At 40.5% G+C, this 19,262-nt stretch overlaps 1 protein-coding gene across 3 annotated transcripts in view; it reads right to left on the bottom strand.

The window, feature by feature from the left end:
- The window catches only part of JARID2 (jumonji and AT-rich interaction domain containing 2), a 254,706-nt gene that overhangs the window by 105,524 nt on the left and 129,920 nt on the right, over positions 1-19,262 (bottom strand). Inside the window, exons 1-2 of one of the 3 annotated variants that reach the window (XM_046641239.1) lie at positions 10,938-11,017; positions 2,297-2,438 (exon numbers count right to left, since the gene is read on the bottom strand). The exons of 1 other annotated variant lie outside the window; for it this stretch is intronic. In XM_046641239.1, coding sequence (XP_046497195.1) covers positions 2,297-2,438; positions 10,938-11,004 — 209 coding nt within the window. In that variant the 5' untranslated portion in view covers positions 11,005-11,017. Of the gene's footprint in view, positions 1-2,296; positions 2,439-10,937; positions 11,018-19,262 lie in introns of those variants that run through there. One more of the 3 variants, XM_046641238.1, reaches the window with a different exon arrangement.

Consider the following 19,262-nt stretch of genomic DNA (forward strand, 5'->3'; position numbering starts at 1 on the left):
ACCAATGAGAGATCCAAACAAATGAGCTCTTAAAAGTTGGAAAGTCTTGGGGCTGGTCCAGTGGCACAGTGGTTAAGTTCGTGCACTCAACTTCTGGGGCCCAGGGTTTGCAGGTTCAGATCCTGGGCACAAACCTACACACCACTCCTCAAGCGATGCTGTGGTGGCGTCCCACATACAAAACAGAGGAAGACTGGCACCAAGATTAGCTCAGTGGCAATCTTCCTCATCAAAAACAAAAAACAAAAGTCGAGAAGTATTAAAAGTTATTATTTTGTACTAGCCATGTACCCTGCAACAGTGCAACAAATGTATGCCCTAACTAAAAACCCCTCTTCCTATAATCCAGGCCACCCAAAACCAGCCCTAAATCTGGCCTAACCTGTCAAAAATCCTTAATCTATGTTATGTCCCTGATGGATTTCACTAGTAGAACATGACCATAACCAAAAAAAATGCTGCTATGACTCATTACTTCAGTAAGGCACTTGGCACACTAATAGTTAAAGCAGATTAGCAATGGTTAAGTTTTCCTTAAATTCACCCTGAACAAGGTTTCTCTTTTCCACTGTCCTGGAGAACTAAAGTTAAACGACTGGTTTGCACACAGCTGCCAAACACCACCACAAAGAGGAAGCCAGCAGCACTGTCATCTGAGATAGGCACTAGGAGCCAGGGACAAAGGACTCCCCTGCAAGAGAAATGAAACCTCCTCTTCCGTCATCACACTCCCATGCTGATTTTACCACAGGTGAGGGTCACAGCCAGCCACACAGCTAAAGGATTGGGTACTGTCATTTCCCACCACACACTCACACAATTTTCCTCCCTAAACAGAGATGAAAAAAGACACAAGATGCATGACCACCCACCCATGTTTGGAAGCAGAGATATTATTATTACACATTCCAATATATTTACTGCTGTGATTTTTTTTACACACGCTGGAACTCTCTCTCTTGTGATGATGCATTTTCAAAGTGGCGCAGGGTGAATTTTTCTTCCAGGGGATCTGAACCCTAACACGCTTATCACTGAGACACTCACCCAAGTGTCTTCAAAAAGAGTGACACACAAAGCACACTCAGTACACTGCAGAGAGGCTTGGTACGTATACCTGCTAACCATATAACCACAAACCTAATGATGCCTTCTAAGACACGGTGCTAAGGAGTAAGAGAAAAGGAAGATGGAAGTTAATACAGACTCCGTTCAAGGGCTTTTTAAACAAAGACACTGCGTAATGGAGGAAAATAAACTAAAACTGAGCTACGCATCTCAACTTCCAGATCCAAAGTACAGTTCTCTTAAGGATTTTAAATATCTACACAGGGCAAATCTTGTCCTTTCCTCTTAATTTTCCACCATATTCAGTTCTTCATTACATTACACACATCTAGATAGTTTCCAAAAAGTAACTAATTCCGTAGAAAGAGTAAACAAAGAAGACCAGATGAGGGGAATTTCTTTTCCTTTCCCCAACCTTTCAAACTAAGAGATTCTAAGAAAAAGTCGTTTATCTAGTCCTCCAGGAGAACATCGAGTATGAGAACGGAAAAGGAATGAAATGAAATATAAATGGGGGGGGAACCCCCCCCACACACACAACACATGAGAGATAAAGCAGACAGCTAACAAAGGGTTTTAAAAACACCCAATTAAAAGCATTATTATACAATGTCACTAACACTGTTTGACCATGAAACCACAAACTCTTACCAAACTACCATAGCCAACTTCCTTATCAGACTATCTTATTTAGGAAAGTCACATTTAAGAGAAAAAAAAAAAAAACCTGCTGGTAAATTAAAAGTTTTAAGAACAAATTCCACAACTACTAACTTGGCTAAACATGAAGTGGATTTTTCCTTTCCTGATGAGGAAGGACAAAATTTCAGAAAATACCACATTTAATTCTTCAAGATTTTTAGAAGCATCTCTCTTGAGAAATGGCAAAATATCACCTAATATACTCAAGCATACTACTGATGAAAATCAATTGAAATGAACAGTTAAGTCAGGAATTACAAGTTGGCAACTGTTTGACCATTTTTTATGACAGGAACATATTTTGTTTGGCCCACAGCATTTTTTTTGCTTATTCCTCTTTATTTCTAATTAGCGGACAATATTTAGAAACCAGGGCTTTCGATACAAAACTCCAGAATTCTGGCTCTTCTATGAAAAATTGGGAGATCAGGCAAGTGGGGCCAAGTTTGGCCCATGTGTCAAACACTGGCACCTAGATTGAAGTCCCTGGTTTAAGGCACCAGTTATTTCAGCCTTGAGTACTAACCTTTTCCTCGACGGCCCTTCTTCAAAATCTGAAGAACTAACATCGTTGCTAGTAGAGGACACTTGGGATGCATCGTCCTTCTCATTCTCTGACTGTTCTGATGCTGGTCCTAATCCCTTAGACTGGCCATTACCAAGGAGCCCTACAGGTGAGAAAAGGGGACAAACACTTCAATACATGACATCAGGAAGCAGCACTTTACCACAGGTAACCTACACAATGGCTGATGAGGACAGACAAGAATTTGGACAGAGGAGAATTAAAAGCCAAATATCCCTTTTGAAGAAGGAAAAAATTCACACTTCATCCTACTTTAGACCTTTTAAGAGAATGAAATGCCTAACAAGGAAAAATTTTAACAGTCAGAAGTTCAAGGAGAAATTGGTAATCATAATAATGTTCTGCAGGGTTGTTTTCTGAAGTACATAAACATCTTTTTAGGGCTGGGGCGGAAAGGAAGAAAGGCATCTCAAGTATTACCAATTCAAACTAGTTACGGTTCAAGGGCTAAATATTTAGTCTAGAAAAACTGGAATCATTTTTGGAATTGCCTTCAGGAACCAGAACCTGCCGCAAAAGAAAAAGCATCATTACTTTGTAGCCATATCTCAGTTTAACCAGACATCCTACTACACAACTTTCACTTCATGGCAATCTATTATATTAGACAGTCACCATATGTGCCTTTGATTATCTCAAACAAGGATTCTCTCTGACTGCATATATGGCACCAAGCACAAGAGGGAGTCTTGGGACCCCAGGATGTGTTTTCAGTAACCAAACTGGAGAAAGGTCCTAGGGAAGGGGCTGTGCCAAGTGATATGGAAGTATTTTATCCAAGTTATATGGAAGTATTTTAACAAGCAGTAAGGCTACACTAATGAGTGACAGCTGAATAATAGCCTGGTCTTCTAGCAGTTGGATGTCCTTGCATCTAGGGTTCTGCATACAATTCAGGTTCCACCAATGGGAAGCTTCCACAAATACAAGTGTCCACAGCAACTGGCCACCAATGTCACTGTTAAGTCACCAGCCTCGTGGGCATCAGAAGCTAGGCATCAGGAGGAATGGTAGCAAGGGATCTGCATTTTCACAGCCAGAGCATTTGGCTTTAAAGCAAAGACCAAAGTGCAGGGCGGCCCTTGATTTTTGTTCTTTCAACTCTTCCATCAATTTTGTAAGCACTTAATTCCCTGTATTAAATCCCTTTTTGGATCAAACATTTAACAGTAGCTCCTATTGGCTGCACTAGACACTATACAGAATATAGTATATATAGTTGGCAAAATTTTCTGAAAGAACATAGTACAATGGAACAAAATCCTGGCACTTGGGCTGTTCAGGCATGCATGTCCCCAGGTATCTGTTTTTCCACCATTTCAGAGTATGAGTAATAACATAAGGTTAGAAATCTAATACAATGCAGTAAATAAAATCCCATGGCTATCATATAGACATGTGGCTTTAGGAGTCGTGACTACAATATGGAAATGAAAACACATACAGCTTCCCAAAGAAAGACAAAATGTAGGGAGTTTGCACTATGAGGAGAAAAGAAGGCATAACTGTGTGAAAATCTGAGTCTACGGGGAGAAGTACACCCAAGAATTCAAAAATTAGAGTTGTTCTATGCAATACAGTGGCCACTAGTCACATGGAGCAACTAAGCATTTGAAATATGGCTACTGTAGATAAGAAAATAAATTTTATTTTTATTTAATTTTAATTAATTTAAAATTGAATGTAAGTAACATTTCATTAATAATTTTATATTGATTAATTCTTGAAATATTTTGGGTGTATTACTAGGTTAAGTCAACTATATTAAAAGTAATCTTACCTGCTTCTTTTAATTTTTTTAATGCAGCTGCAGAAAACTAAAATTACATATGTGGTTGAAATAATCTCTGTATTGATCACCACCAAATTAGAGCACTTTAGTAATGTCACACTGGGTTTGCTGGCCCATGCAATCACTAGGATGACACAGACAATACTTAACAAAGGTTAGGAAACTGGCCAGGGACACAATATAAATCATATTTGTAAAAACAGGAGAAGATGGATGAATCGCCACACTTGAAAAAGATGGGAAATTCAAAGTAAAAATTCAGGTTAATCAGAAAAAAAGGAGATATACATCTTAAATATTAAGTGTGCTCTTGGTTGAATTCAAATTTTTCAATAGTATGTAAGTACATAAAGGAGAATAAGCAGAAAAGGAGAGAGAGAATCTGACTTCATTCATTCGTGCAACACCTACCACATGACAGGACACTGGGGATACAGGCATAATCAAACAAAATCTAAATTCTAGTGAGAGGAGATAATCAACAAACCACATGTATGAATCGGTTAGTAGTATGTGCCAAGAAGAAAGTCTGCACTTGTAGGGCAAGGAAAAAGTGACAGAGGAGGGCAGTGAATATGAAATAATGGAACCAACAAGCAAGCGTGCAATACCAAAAGAAGACTAGCAAAGTTGGGATTTGCAATGTGCCTAAGAAACAAAAACCAAAAAACAGGTGATGGTGGGGGTGGTGGAAGTCAAGGAGGAGAAGGAAGAAGAAGAGGTGATTGTTTTGAAGCTCAATTTGGATCAAGGAGGAAATAAGGAAGGACTAAGTGCTGCTAGGTGAAGCCAGGAAAGAAATGCTGCTGTACCCTTCGGCACACGACAGATCTTAAGTATTTGCTGAGTGAAGCAGCGACTGAGTGAGTGACTGAGTGAGTGAGTGAAATGATTCAGCAGAGAAAAGTTAAGCTATTCAATACCCTTGTCCTTCTGACAAGAATGATCTCAGCAGATTGTAAAGGTAGAGATTCTCAAACTTGTCCATGAATCAGAACACCGGCAAGCCTTGTTCAAACAGCCCCCTAGGCCTCAGCCCCAGTCTATCCTCTTCTAACAAATTCCCAACTGGTGCTGTTGCTGCTTTCACTGCTCCGGGGAACACATTTTGAGAACCACTAGTGCAGGGGAAAGCAAGGTTCAAGTCAGTAAGAGACCTAGTTGCCCTAAGACACAGTAAGGCCCTGGGCAAATGTGAGTTAGAGCCCAGGAAACCAATTATGATTGCACAGTCTATCATAACACAACTCAATAAGGCATCCAAGTTCTGTTGGGGCATTCTTCCACTTTTTATCGATAATTTTATGAAGGGGAAGAAGATTGCTTACAAAACTTGTCACAAAGCTATAAGAGTCAGCTAATGACAAATACAAACTATAATAAGTAACACACTGGAAGAAAGTGTTCATATCTAAGAGGCATAAATGTAAAAAGGTATATAATGTTTCTTCCCTTCAAAAAACTCAACTGTCCAAGCACAAATTCAGGGAAACAGGATTATGAAATTTGACATGAAAAGGGGGACTTTAACTGTACGTGCGCTCAATGAGAGACAAAACGGATGGGGATGCTCTGAAACACTAAGGCATGACTGAGCTACATTAAAAGGATGAAAGTGGTAGGTCCACTGTCCCAAGCCCTCAAGCAGACTAGGATCTTCAAAATCTTTCACATTCCAAGGATTAATAATGACTGGTTTACCTGAACTAGAAGAGACATGGGTCGTTTGATTCACTTTCCAAATAAGAAAATGGGTCCATACATAGGGAATTGATTGCCTGGTATACAAACTGAAGGACCTCTGCTTTTCATAGCTTCTATTAAGAGGCAGGACTGACTTGTTCTGCTTATGATCGACTTTTTCAATTTGAGTACTTCCATCCTGTATATATCAGCACAGAGAAAATTTACATTTATTTTTAGTTAGTCTACATGGCTGGATAAAACTGGGCTTTCTCTTTTTTGCACACTTCCGCCCCCTTCCCTCATATCTCCAGTGTACTGGCTACCCCATTTCATTTTGAATATTTTAATCCAAGTCGCACAGCCTGCCCAATCCAGAACAGCCAGGTCAGCAAGATGGAACATGATGCCACAGGGCAGGACAGCCATTATTATACTGTTAGACAAGCTAATGGGCGCTGTCTTTTCTTTCCCCTGCCTAACAAAGCCCTGCCATCCAGTTTTTAAATTACTATTTTTAGTCAATGAGAAATAATGAAATGGCATCCCCTTCTTCAAACATACAAACTGATTTTTCTCCCAAACCCCTCCCCCATCAACACAAACCTTTGTTGGGGAGAGGAGGTTAAACGAGGAAACTGAATGGCCCACAGATTCAGTCTCCCCACATTAGCATTTGTTCTCCTCTATTAATATTCAGTAGGTCGAACTTAAATTAAACCCTGTCTATTGTCTTTCACAGAAGCAATAAATATGAGCTGAAAATTTCAAATCACTGCCATAAAGACAGCTTGGAGACTGCCTGAAACCTGGGCTAGTCACCATCATCTGACAGGAGCAGCATGTCACAGGCCCGAGACCACTCAGCCACCACAAAGGCAATGCCCATTCTCACAGCTGAGAACTCCAAAGAAATCAAATACAGCAGAACCCTGCCATCCACCAGGCTCTGCAAATTCAGGAGTGTTTTATCTCATCTCCCAAATTAGCAAGAAATGAAAAGGATTTCAAGGCAATACACCAAAATTGGCTTTTTCTCTGAGCCTGGAACAGCAGCAGCAAAGGGGAATAAGAATTCTTGTTCTTGGAGGCTGGAGATATATGGGCACGATCTTCTCCCTCCTGCCTTAACATAAAGGGGGTTGGGAAAACTGAAACAGAAACGAGGCCAAAGATTTCTAAGCAATTAATGAGAGCTACGGATTTCACAACCCAAACATATAAAGAGAAGGTAATTCTTTTCTAACATCTGAAAAAAAGGACTACAATGTGCGGCCCTTGTAATTTTATGATGTTTGAGACACAAAGAAGTTTCACCAGTCCTCCCATTAGCTATACATACATGACAGAACACGAAACCAAAGGAAAATTTAATGCCTCTATTTCACAGAAGCAATGCCTAAAGAAGGGTTAAAGAGAAAGGAAACACAAGGAGACCTTTGAAGCTGTTCCCGAGCTTCCAAAACATCTGGAGCACACCAAACTTATTAGCATATTAGGGAGAGTCAATGTATTTTGCTTTGTTGTTGAAGAGATGCACAAAAGGTAATTCTGTATTATAGAGCCAACGCCGTCTGTCACCCTGTCACTGTGAGACAAGGTATCACATTACATATTAAACAGTCAAGCATCCAAAGAGAGCTTTCATTTTCAGCAGTGTGTGTGTGTCTGTGTGTGTGTGTGTGTTGGGGGATGGGGGTGGCTGCAGCACTTCGAATTGAGAGAAAAATTATAAAAGCAGCCCCCTTGGTTGAGGTAGAGCCCCTATCTGAGGTATTCAGAATGCAGAGTTTCCTGCCATTACTAGTAAAAAATAAAGCCTATTTTCACTCAAATTTTGAAAGAAAAATTGGATTGCTTGCTTTTTTGCATTTTGATGTCCGGGAAAATTTGGCTCAGGCCAGTTTTGAACGTTCACCGTGAATATGGACTTCAAACCCAACTGTACACACTCAGGTCAAGCTTAGCTCTCACATCAATCCCAGGGTCCCAGGGAAGGGGTGAGCAGTGCAGAGAGATCTGCGAAGCCAAGCCCAGGCTGGTCCACTGACATCCTCTCCATATCAAAATGCTGAGGTGGTTGAGAACAAACGACGGTAGTGAGGCATGATGTCACTGCCACACTCATGGTCAATGAAGCACAAATGAAAGTGGTTTAATACCTCTGCTTATGGAAAATAATTATTCCTTTCCCTCAGGAGAATGGCCCCTGAGCAGACTAGGGCTCCCCTTTGTCTGCTCTCAAATCAGGTATGGAGATTTCCCATTTCAGCCAAGAAAATGTAAGCCCAAAACAGCCCCAATGACCACTCAAAAGAGCCTCAAGATAGAGCACCAACACAAGTTTTTGTTAGTTTAACACCCAAAAAGTGGTTAGACAGACAGATAAATAGATAATCCCACAGGAGCCCTTCACTGCCACTAGACTCTTGCCCCTCAAAACCTTCCTGAACAATCTAAACCTTCTTGGCCTGGGCAATTTTTTGATAAAAGGTTTTAGAGAAGAAACCTGACACACTGATAATTAATAACATGGAAAAGTTGGGCCACTGCGTAGGCAAGGATAAAGGCAAGACCCTATCCTTTTTTCCTATTTCAGAATCAAGCAAATGGCTAAATTTGAGAGAGACAAGCAAGAAAAAAGACAGACAAAACCCTCAGCCCAGGAGGCATTTCCTCACCTTGAGGCACAAAGGAACAAGCCCAGCAGACATGTCACATTTACACACAGGAAGGGTGGCCAGATTGCCGCAATCACTAAAACAGGCCCTATTCTAGCTGTCTAAACCCCAAGTGAGTGAGCACCACCAACGAACAAAAGACTTCGCCTTCCCGCGGCCTGACCAGGAGTCACAAGAGGAGAGAAAACACTCCTCCTAGAGTGGCCCCAACAACCCAAAAAAGCCGCAGCTGAACTTCATTCTTTATAAGAACCACTCAGTGAGAAAGATCCATGATCTCGAGGAAAGCTTTCTGGACCAGCCCAGAAGCTACTGAAACTCAGATGATCACAATAGTGAGCAAAACACACAGTGCATTTTGGCACAACTCCCTTACCTCTTTGGCACAACGGTTCTTCCTCCCTACACTCTCGCACTTTTTATTCATTCTTCATCCTTGACATGATTTGTATAGTAATCAGAACAGGTACAGTATCTTGAATAATAATAATTAGGGAAAATATCCACATTGCTCTACAGTGACAAGTTCTGCTTGTGCATCCAATCACAACTCCTCTATCCCAGGCCATAACATTACTTCTAGGTCCATGCCCCATCCCAACACCTGTTTAATTTTACACTGGCAAACCAGTCCAATGCATGCTTACCAGGCAACCTAGTTTAATTGTCCATCAAAAGCATAAATCTTTGGGATCCCCCAGGACATGCAATTCAAGGTTTTATCAGTGAAGTACAAGGGTCCCACTGTACAGATGGCCCAGCACTGAACACATCAGAGCTGGGAAACTGCTTTCCCCAATCAGAAGAAAAGTGACTAAAGACAATGTTGGGCTTAGGCTGGTGTCGAAAACGAGCTACAGAACAATGGCATCACTGCAGAGCACGGGAACTTAGAGTCATAGATAGTAGAGGTAAACATGGAGCATTTTTAAAGAAATTCTTTTAGAAAGATAGATGAGACCAACATGTTCAAAGTTTTATGCTCGGGTAACCTGACATGCCAAAATCTCACTTTGCAAATAATGGAATTTGCACTTCTCAAAGGGAAATTTCCATATACGTAGCATGTTATTAGACAGCTAGTGTCTACCTTTAAGTAATTACAATGTACGTGTGTACACAAGTACATATCTTTAAAGGTTCATATCATCACTACATTTACCCTACAAATCTAAGTACCAGGCTCTTCAAATACTACCAGGTCTTTACAAAGGTGAGTAAAGCTGGCTTTAACGGAAATCAACAAATCCCATAAAGTTACTAGTTTGTGTACTAGTCTGTGATGATAAGAGACTCCAAATACTTTGTGTCCAAACATCATAATTTGTGGATAAGTAGATAGCCAAACCCTTACCCCAAAAACTCTCTTGGCTGCCTTTATTCCCTAAGATGATAAAAATGGACCCCACAGAAGTTCTAAATTATGTTTGGTTTGCAGTATGATTGGGAGGGGCAGAGGCTGCCCAGTGCCCTCATTACCTCACTCACATATTGACAATCAACTGCACATCAACTTTTCAGATGAATATAATAAGAAAGGATTAAGTGAGCTATTCAAAGTCAAAAAAATCTGCTGACAGCAAGTTCAGAGAGGCCTACTGCCTCCCAAGCAACATTCTTCCCCAGACTGAAACCTAATGGAAGCAATGCAGAAAGCAGAACTCGAGGAATGTTGCCACAGAATCTGCAAAGATTTGAGGCACCTAAAACTGATGTCGCATAAAATTCATTTGTGTTTATATCTAGAAATACAAACATGGATTAACGCATGAAATATGGGAGAAGAATTGAGAGCACTTGAAGTTTAAAGCTTTAAGATCTAACCTAGAATCACTCAGTATCTATTTACATGCCTCAGTTTCCTCCATCTTTCAAGGAAAGAAGAGGTAGAGAAAGAAAATATTAAGGGAAATGAAACCATGCATGCTTTTTATAAAGGAGACCAAAGCTATGGTGAGAATGAACTAACTTTAATCAAATATCTATTTTTAAACACTGGGAAATGATCACATAAATTGGCAATAAAAGAAAGGGACCAGCTATAGCTGGATGGCATTCAGTCCCCAGAGAAATGTCTAAATTCATACAAGCTAAAACTACAGATTTGGCCAAAATGGTCAACAGAGCTGAATGCTTTAAGAGCGACATTATTTCTCTCTTGTAAATTTCCATAGTGCCTTTGCAGGAGCCACCACTGCCCCTAGGGAGGATATCAAAGCTAAAAGAATATTAATATTAAGCAAATTGCAACACTTTTTACATACTCATATATACATATAGACACACACACACCTTGCCATCCATAATGGATTTAATCAGAACCCCAGCAGGGAAACCCACAAAAGGCCTATTTCTCCAACAAAAGCCATACCATCCTGAAACAAATCTAGAGCTATTTGGTTTTTATTTTATTATAGGAACAGACCTTCTATCCCAGGTTCCTCAAGATAAGCCACCAAAAACTGCACCTGACAGACCCGTGGAGCAGCCATCCTCAGAGCTGGATCATTGCAGAGAGACAGAGAGGAAGAAGGACAGAGGGAGGGAGGGAGGGAGGGAGGAAGGAAGAGCGCGGCGAGGCAGGCTCCAGAGCACTTGTCAACAATCCTCCCCTGTACGTAATAAGCAAGCGGCAGTGCGGATTCCGGCAGTGCAGATTCCGCGCGGCAATAGGACAGCCAAACAGCACTGGGGCCGAGGGGGAGGGGAGGCGCCAGGGAGAGAAGGTTATTTATGTGGATGGGAGGGAAGCTAACACTGAAGAGGAGGGGTCTGGGGCTTTTCCCCCCGTCCTGATAAAATGAGAAAAAGGAAATGAGCCACTAGCTTTTCATCCTGCAATTTCCCCAACCTGCAATGCACACAAATCCTTATTTCAGAATTTCGACATGGGGGGACACCTCTGAAGGGGGCAATCAGTTTAACTGTCCCCACTTTTGTATGCCCAGTCTGTCAGATCACAACCCCCTCCATGCACACACTTGACCCCCATGGACAGCAGGGTCCAAGGCACATTTTCAATGGCATCCCTTTTTAATATCATAATCTGTGTCATTCAGCACTTGCCTTTTATTTATTTTTATTTGTTTTTTTGGCTGGGAAACCTGGGCAGCTCTCCAGGCAAACTGCAGAAATCTCTTTCCACATGCTCCTCCTCCAGCCCGCCCCCTCCCTCCAATTCCAGCTACTAGGGAGCTTCATTACTTATGTGATGACCACATGGGCCATGGCTGCCCTCCCCGCCCCCAACACACGGACACCCCGCCCCCAGGCACATAAATTCATCTAATCTAATAAAACAGAAGCTGTTTTCCCTCATTGTTTCTTGAGGATCTTTCACAAAACAGGCTCTGTGGCCTGGCAGCTGCAGAGGGGGAAAAAGGCAAGAATCCCACAGGGCTGGCCAGCTCCCTGGCCTCAGATAGCTGGAGCACACATCCCTCTTCACATGTCATAAATTTTTTTATTTTTAACGTCAATTCTTTTGAAGCTTTTGAACTTCAGCTGGCAATCATAATGTCCAAAACACACACTCTGAACACCATCCCACAATCTTCTTCTTTATGCTTTTCCAAAGAGGAAAAAGGATGATGGCAACACCCTCAAAGAACTCACAAGGCACTGAAAGTTTTCCTCACAGATTCATCCAAGGGAACGGGGAAAAGAATGCCCCTTACTATTACTTTTAGTTCGCTGTTGTTATTTAAGCATTGAATGAGCTCCTTCTGGGCTTTCCACAGGTTAAGTTATTTAGACCTTACCAAAACCCTGAAGGCACATGGTAGCTTGGTCAGGGCACCTAGCTGACAGTTACCAGGGCTGGTGATTGTTCTTTCTGCTGTGGCTAACTCCCGTTTCCTATATCACCAGGGAATATCTACGTGCCTCACTTTCAAACAAAAGAAATATCATGAAGTAGGTGATGGTCTTCCCTAATCTCTACTTGATATCCACCACTTTAAAATCAGAATTACAGATAGTAGTAAATCCCCTGCTTTATAGATGAGTAAACTAAGGCATAATTATGCAGGTATGGTTCTTAACCAAGATCACAAAGCTAATTCCTTATCATAAAGCTATTTCCTTATAAGGTCTCAACAAACAGAAGAACATCCAAGAACCCACTTCTAATTGGACACAGGGAAAGCTAACACATTGAACAACTTCATGACACAGTTCCCTGTAGAACACGCAGGGTTGGAAAACCCCTCTCCGATTATTTCATGCCCAGTGTGAGCCGTCAGGACAGACCCTCATTCAGTTCTCTCCACTGCAGTATAGCCTATAATGTTGGACAACTGTCTGGCATGTATTCCACTGCAGCATAAGTCACACACAGTCAATTAAAGCACATTTAAGGGATGACTATTTGGCTTTTTTCCTCTTCCTTCTACAGGGACTTGTCTTTTGGCATCTTTGCTAATCAAAAGCACCCAAAACAGAGAACTGGAAAGGAGACGTGAAGCAGATATTCTGGAGATATGGTAATTCTGAGAAAAGGTTAATGAGAAAGTAGAAACCACGGACACAAACAACTGGCCAGAAACAAAGCTTGAGAGTCATCCATGGATACTGGTCATCCTTAACATCCTCTACTCCAACCAATCCCATGAGAATGTACACAGGCAAAGGAGTATTTAGCCAACAGCAGAAGGGGTATCTGCTCTTTTCCTACCTCTACTCTCCTCCACTTCACAGCTGCTTCCTCTTCCCATCAACTAAAAAAGTAACCAAGTATTTAAATTAAAAAAACATAAGATGTTGGCCTCAGGCTTCTTTTACTTCCAAAACCATCATCAGCATCTGAACATGCACTCAGCATTTCCTAAAATATATGCTGAGTTAGCCCTGTGCTCTGCTGTTGGGCTGGGAAGGAGAGTCCCAAGACTGTTGCCTATGAACATCAGCAGGTTTTGGACAGTTGAGATAAAATCTGGTTTAACAGAGAAGCAGCATATCAACAGTGCCAAACAGACCAACCGCTCGCTCTGGGAGACACACAATGAAACTGAGAAGTGGGTTCAGCTTAAGAACGGCAATACAACTTTCCATATTTAAATTCTGAAAAGAAGAGACGATTAGAAGAGTGAGACTGGCAAGGACTCTTTCTCTGCTCCAAGTTAACATGACTGACAGCACCACGAGCCAAGTTTCAACATTCAGAGTTCAGAGCAAGTCCCAATCCTTCAATGAAAACTCCCCCAAAGATTATCAACGTCAGTTTCTTTACATTTTATTTAATTTTTAATAATGTGAAGAACATCCGCAAACCCACGGCCAAATACAACTATTAGAACATTACCTATGTCCTTCCTCCCACCCATATTCATTATTTTCTAAACTATAGCACAAACACATACGCCTATTTCACTGTGCTTGACTATGAACTTTATAAAAAGGGTATCACACCGTGCTAAGTCTTAGGGGACTTGTTTTTTCCCAAGTCAACCCCAGGTTACTAAGATGCACCCGTGATTTTGCTTATACTTTACCCATTCATTTTCACTATTATTTATCTACTCTATTTTATGACTACTCCACAATCTATTTTGATTCTCTTGTTCAAGGGCATCTAAATGTTGTCAGTTCGCTATCACAAACCATGCTGCCGCCAAGATACTTCTGCTTGTCGCCTGGAAAGAATGCACTAGAGTTTCTTTGGGATACACACCTACAAGCAGAACTACTGGAAATCCTTATATATGCAAATACCCAAATTCACAAGTTAATGGCAAACTAGTTTCCAAAGCAGAGATCAATTTTTGCTCGTGCACCTGCAATGTATCATTGTAATCTCTAAGACTGCAGAGAACAAAACACTCCAACTGCTACTTCAGGAGATCAGAATTTCATAAAGGATCTCCTATTCCAAGAACTGCCAGGTAGGCAGACAGGTACATGGCTGCCATCTACCCAATTATCACCTAAACACCAGGACATCCAAGGACACATTGTGCCTCTGAGAGCTTCAGAATCAAGGATCTATCAACATACACAACCATTTCATTACCTCTAAGTTGGGCTAACTGTGCAGCAGCTACCAGCTGCACTTAGCATTAAAAATATATGACTGGAGCAAACCCTAGTCTAGGATTTGGGTAAAATACGAGCCAATTCATTTGGAAATTGAAGAGGATATCTAATAGCATCCTGTGCTGATTAATTAAAGAACCTCCTGCCTCAGAATCAGTAAGACCTTGTTTTATTCATATATCCAATCAATGTTGTCAGCCCAAATTGAGTTGGGACCCACCTCGTAAAGGAAAGACAAGGCTTACAGAGTACTCCTTATCACCCATGACTCCCCATCCATGATCTGCTTACTGAAGCTCTCTGATGTCCTGCTCTCCATACAAGTTACTCTGTATGAAGGGGGCACCTTAGCATTTCAGCTGCATGCAACTAATAACAATTTCCCCAAAAACACTTATTATAGAGGAGGGGTAGGGTGGAGTGGGCTGCTGTGTGTGAGAGAAAGGCATATAAGGTTGTGCAGTCTGAGAATTTCCTATAGGGGAAATAGAGGATTTTAATGATCACACTGCATTAGCCATGTATTCATAAAGATATTTCTCTGTTGTTTGGGCTGAATTACATTGTATTGATCCTATCACCTACCTTGTGATAAAAATCCAACCAGAAAAGTGATCCACGGTGCTAATACTTGACTTTCAAAAACATTATCAAAGTGTGGGCACTTTACAGCAGCCATCATAATAATAATAAACATTACTTGTGAGAATTATATTTAAATAAAAGCTAATACTCTGGCAATACACCAAGTAGAATTAGGTACACAAGGAGTCTGGCTTGGACTCTTTCCAAGAGGGCTTGGTAATTCCTGAAGCACCAACAGCGCTCAACTGTATAATGCATGTGGCTGGCCCTCTAGCCAACGTGACTTCAAGGCCACACTGTACAATTATAAATTAATACCAATAATTACAAGAACACAGTAGAGAGGATCCGGGCTGGGTGATCATGTATTAACTAGTGAAACAAACCTGGTTGCTATGGATTTTACTCACACTTCCAATGAAATAGCACTACAATTAAACCAAGAAGCTCAAATTAACAAGTCATCAGAAAAGATAACATTCCATCAGATTTAATTAAAAACAAACAAACAAACTGGTTTATTTGGTAAGCATCTAGCACTAACAGCCTTAATGGTTCACAGCAAAATTTGGAAAAGTTTCCCTGGTTCTAATCCTACTCTGGCTCCTCATCAACTGTGTGAATTTTAAGGAGAATCACCAAAAGCACTTTATGCCTCAGTTTCCTCATCTGTTAAATGGACATAAGGACAACCATGGTTGGTTAAATTAAGGCGAAATATATATGTAGAAGGGTAAGCGGTACAGAGTAAGCACTTTATGATGATCACCTATGTGCCTCAATACACTTGGGTTCTAATAAATTATTCATAGAATTTTTGCTCAATATATACTTTTAATTATTCGGTTGTAAAAAGAAACAGAAGTTAAAATACATTTCAGCTTTTAATGTATTTTAAGATGGATTCGGGTGATGAATTTGAAAAGGTAAAACAGAGACATGAGGCCAAGTTAAAGAAGATTATCAACACAGAGATTACTGTGAAACCACGAACCACAACAGCATAAAGTAAAATTTAACCAGAATCATGACATGGTTGTTTTACGTACCCAAGAATAACGAGTAATAGAAAACAATGTTTGAAAAGTACTGAAACGAAGAGCTGACTCAGGTTACAATTGAAGTTGATCCCCTTTTCAAATGTCTGATTCCGACAAAATCTATACTCTCATACACTGTGAGTATGGTAAGAAAATGATAAGGCATTTCTGGAGAGCAACTTCGTAAAGGATGCCAACAACTTTTAAAAGTTTAAGTCAGCAATTTTACTTCTAGAAAGTAATACTAAGAAATTAATCAAAGAACAAAGATTTATGTAGAAGGATTTCAATAGTTTGTTTTAATTAGTTTGTTGCTTCTTTTACTAGTTTAAATTCCATCTGCATCCATTTTAAAAAAAGAAAGACAATTCTTCTACATCAGCCTGCTGAGCAATGCAATAGACTGACTAGCACTGCTGTGGTTTTCAGACCTGAGGACACTCCATGACAGATAGTCCGTGAAGGCACTGAGGCAGCTGGCTTGGGTCCTACACATATGGGAAATGACACATTCTCTTCGTTACTTGATTTCACAAGCCTCAGTGCCCTTGCACATGCTGTTCCCGCTTTTGGAATATTCTCTCCTCTCTGCCTGCCTAGAAAGCTCCTATTCACCTTTCTGCTCAGTCTCCAGTGACACCCACCACCTGCCCTGCAAGGGATACACTTCACTGTAATACCCATAGAGATGAGCAAACGTTTGCCTGATTGTCAGGTTTCCCGAACAAGAGAATTTAGTCTTGCTCATCTTAATAATCTTCAAAACCTAGCTCGTGCCTACAGAAAATGGCTGAGGTCCAACAAATACTGTTGAGAGAGTAAGTTGCTCCTTGGGGCCATTTCAGGGCCTTCATAAGCCTGAAGTGCTCATCCTTCAGAGGCCCCACTCTACAACCTACCAAGCATTCCAAAGCACCCTTTCTTCCTGGAGAGCAAAATGTTTCAACGAATTACCTCTGTGTTTAAAAGTATGTGGCTAAGAATACCTCATGCAATTTGTAAAAAAATGATTTCTCAGCATTCACTGATCAAAATTAGGAATTCTTGAAAAGTAAACTTCAAATTTTAAACTAATGAAATAAAATTAGAGTATTCATAAATTTAACCCTCAATAACCTTCACATTATATTATGTCTTCCAGACATTTAACCTCTTATTAATTTCAATTTTAAAGTTTCCTTTATTTGGAGTGAATAATTTCTTTCTGTCTCTAAAGCTGTTCTGTCTTTCTGAAAGTATTTACCTTTTATACCCTGCTAACTTAAATTCTTTTTATTACTAATATGATTCAACCAAAACTGAAAAACAATAATCTTCCTTTCTTTTTATAAAGTGAAACTAAACAATCACTGTTAATTTTGTATGTATTTTTCATAGTATTTTCCCGAAAAGTCTCATGTACCATACTGAAGACGAATGCTAAATATGAGCATATTTTTTAAATATTACATGATTTTGAAAAATCACACTTTCAAAAACTTAGCAACATAAGACTCACAATGTTTAAACTGTAGAGATTCCACTGTACAAAATATGTTTTAAGCATACAGAAATCAGACCAGAGCAAATAGAACAGACTAGTAATTTTAAAAAACAAAAAAACACTGTATTCCCCCCAGCAGCAATCTTTATAATTTTCTGAAATTTCCACATTTTACACAACTAAAATAACCTACTCCAAATACACAGTAAAAAGGAAATCTTAAAAATTATTTAAATGGTATCACAGGGAAAATAGGTGTGTTGCCATCATAGTAGTAGTACCTAATCACAAAAAAGTGGTCAGTGATGAAAAGAGGCCACATTAAACACTGCTTATGTGGAGCTAAGAAAAAACCTGAATAAAGTATACGAGAACAGCAGACAAAGACAATTTTGAAGCCAGTAATACATTGATAAATTGAACTCAAGGATAATACGAATATTGTGACTTTAATACCCTGGACAAAAATATTCTGAAATTGCCCAAAACAGTAAAAGGCATTTGAATAAAATATTAGTATTTTTCACTATGTCAGAACTGTCTCATACCATGAGGGTAGCTAAAAGAGAATGTTTCCGAAATCAACAACACTGGCTATCTAGAAGGACCTACTGCCAGAAACAACAACAAAGAGCATGAGGATCAAAGAGAAGAAGTTCCCCTCTATGCTCATCCTGCCTCTAAGAGAGGTACTGTCTAACTCGGTAGCCTCTAGTCACACATGGCTTTTTAACTAAAACTAATCAGGCTAGCTACATAACAAGGACTCATGAGTCACAAGCAACTAGTGACTACCATACAGGGCAACACAGATATAAAACATTTCCATCACTGCTGAAAGGTCTACTAGACAGCACTGATGTATAGATTTTTCACACATTTAGTCTCAAGACCCTGCCGCCAAGTGTACAGGAGCAGCAGTCCCTGGTTTCACTCCTGTCCTCTGCTAGGAGCTTAGACCCAGCAAACAGGGAAAGTCAGACAGACGGTAACTTCTTTTCAGAATGCAGGGTGAAAGGGAGAGGAGGGGCACACAGAGCAGCAAGCTGACAGATCCCCTTAATTCAGCAGCAGATGGCTCACAGGGCGATCAGTCCAGCTTTTACAAGACGAGAGAAGGGAAAGCGGTGCTTGAAACCATTAAAAAGCCGCAAGCTTATTCAGAACACTCAGAACTGTAGGAAAACTTTCTCTTTGCAAAGCAATTACTCCAAAGGGTGATTTTTATCATAAACGGCTTTAGGTGATCCTGATGCAGCCTGAAGGTAAAAGGTCAGCAATCCCCAACTGAGCCTCATGAACAAAGTGCTACATGAAATTCTTCTGACTTAGACTCACATTCTGCCACCCTCAAGGCTACCAGCACAAAGGCGGAAACCCACACACAGATCAGTCTGGGCTTACATCCTTGGTTCCTACACACACAGGAGACCTCCAGAAAGAGGTGGGAGGAGGATGCACACACCACAGGACAAAAACAGTGACCAGATAGGATACACTTCCTCTAGATTACCTCCTACCCACTTCCCTACAAATTCTGTAAAAGCATCCAAATGCTTCCTAACCCAACAGCACAGGGGATCCAGCAAGTTGGAAGCAGAAGAGGAGC

This window comes from Equus quagga, chromosome 15 (genome assembly GCF_021613505.1).
Source record: "Equus quagga isolate Etosha38 chromosome 15, UCLA_HA_Equagga_1.0, whole genome shotgun sequence".
NCBI classification, from domain to species: domain Eukaryota; kingdom Metazoa; phylum Chordata; class Mammalia; order Perissodactyla; family Equidae; genus Equus; species Equus quagga.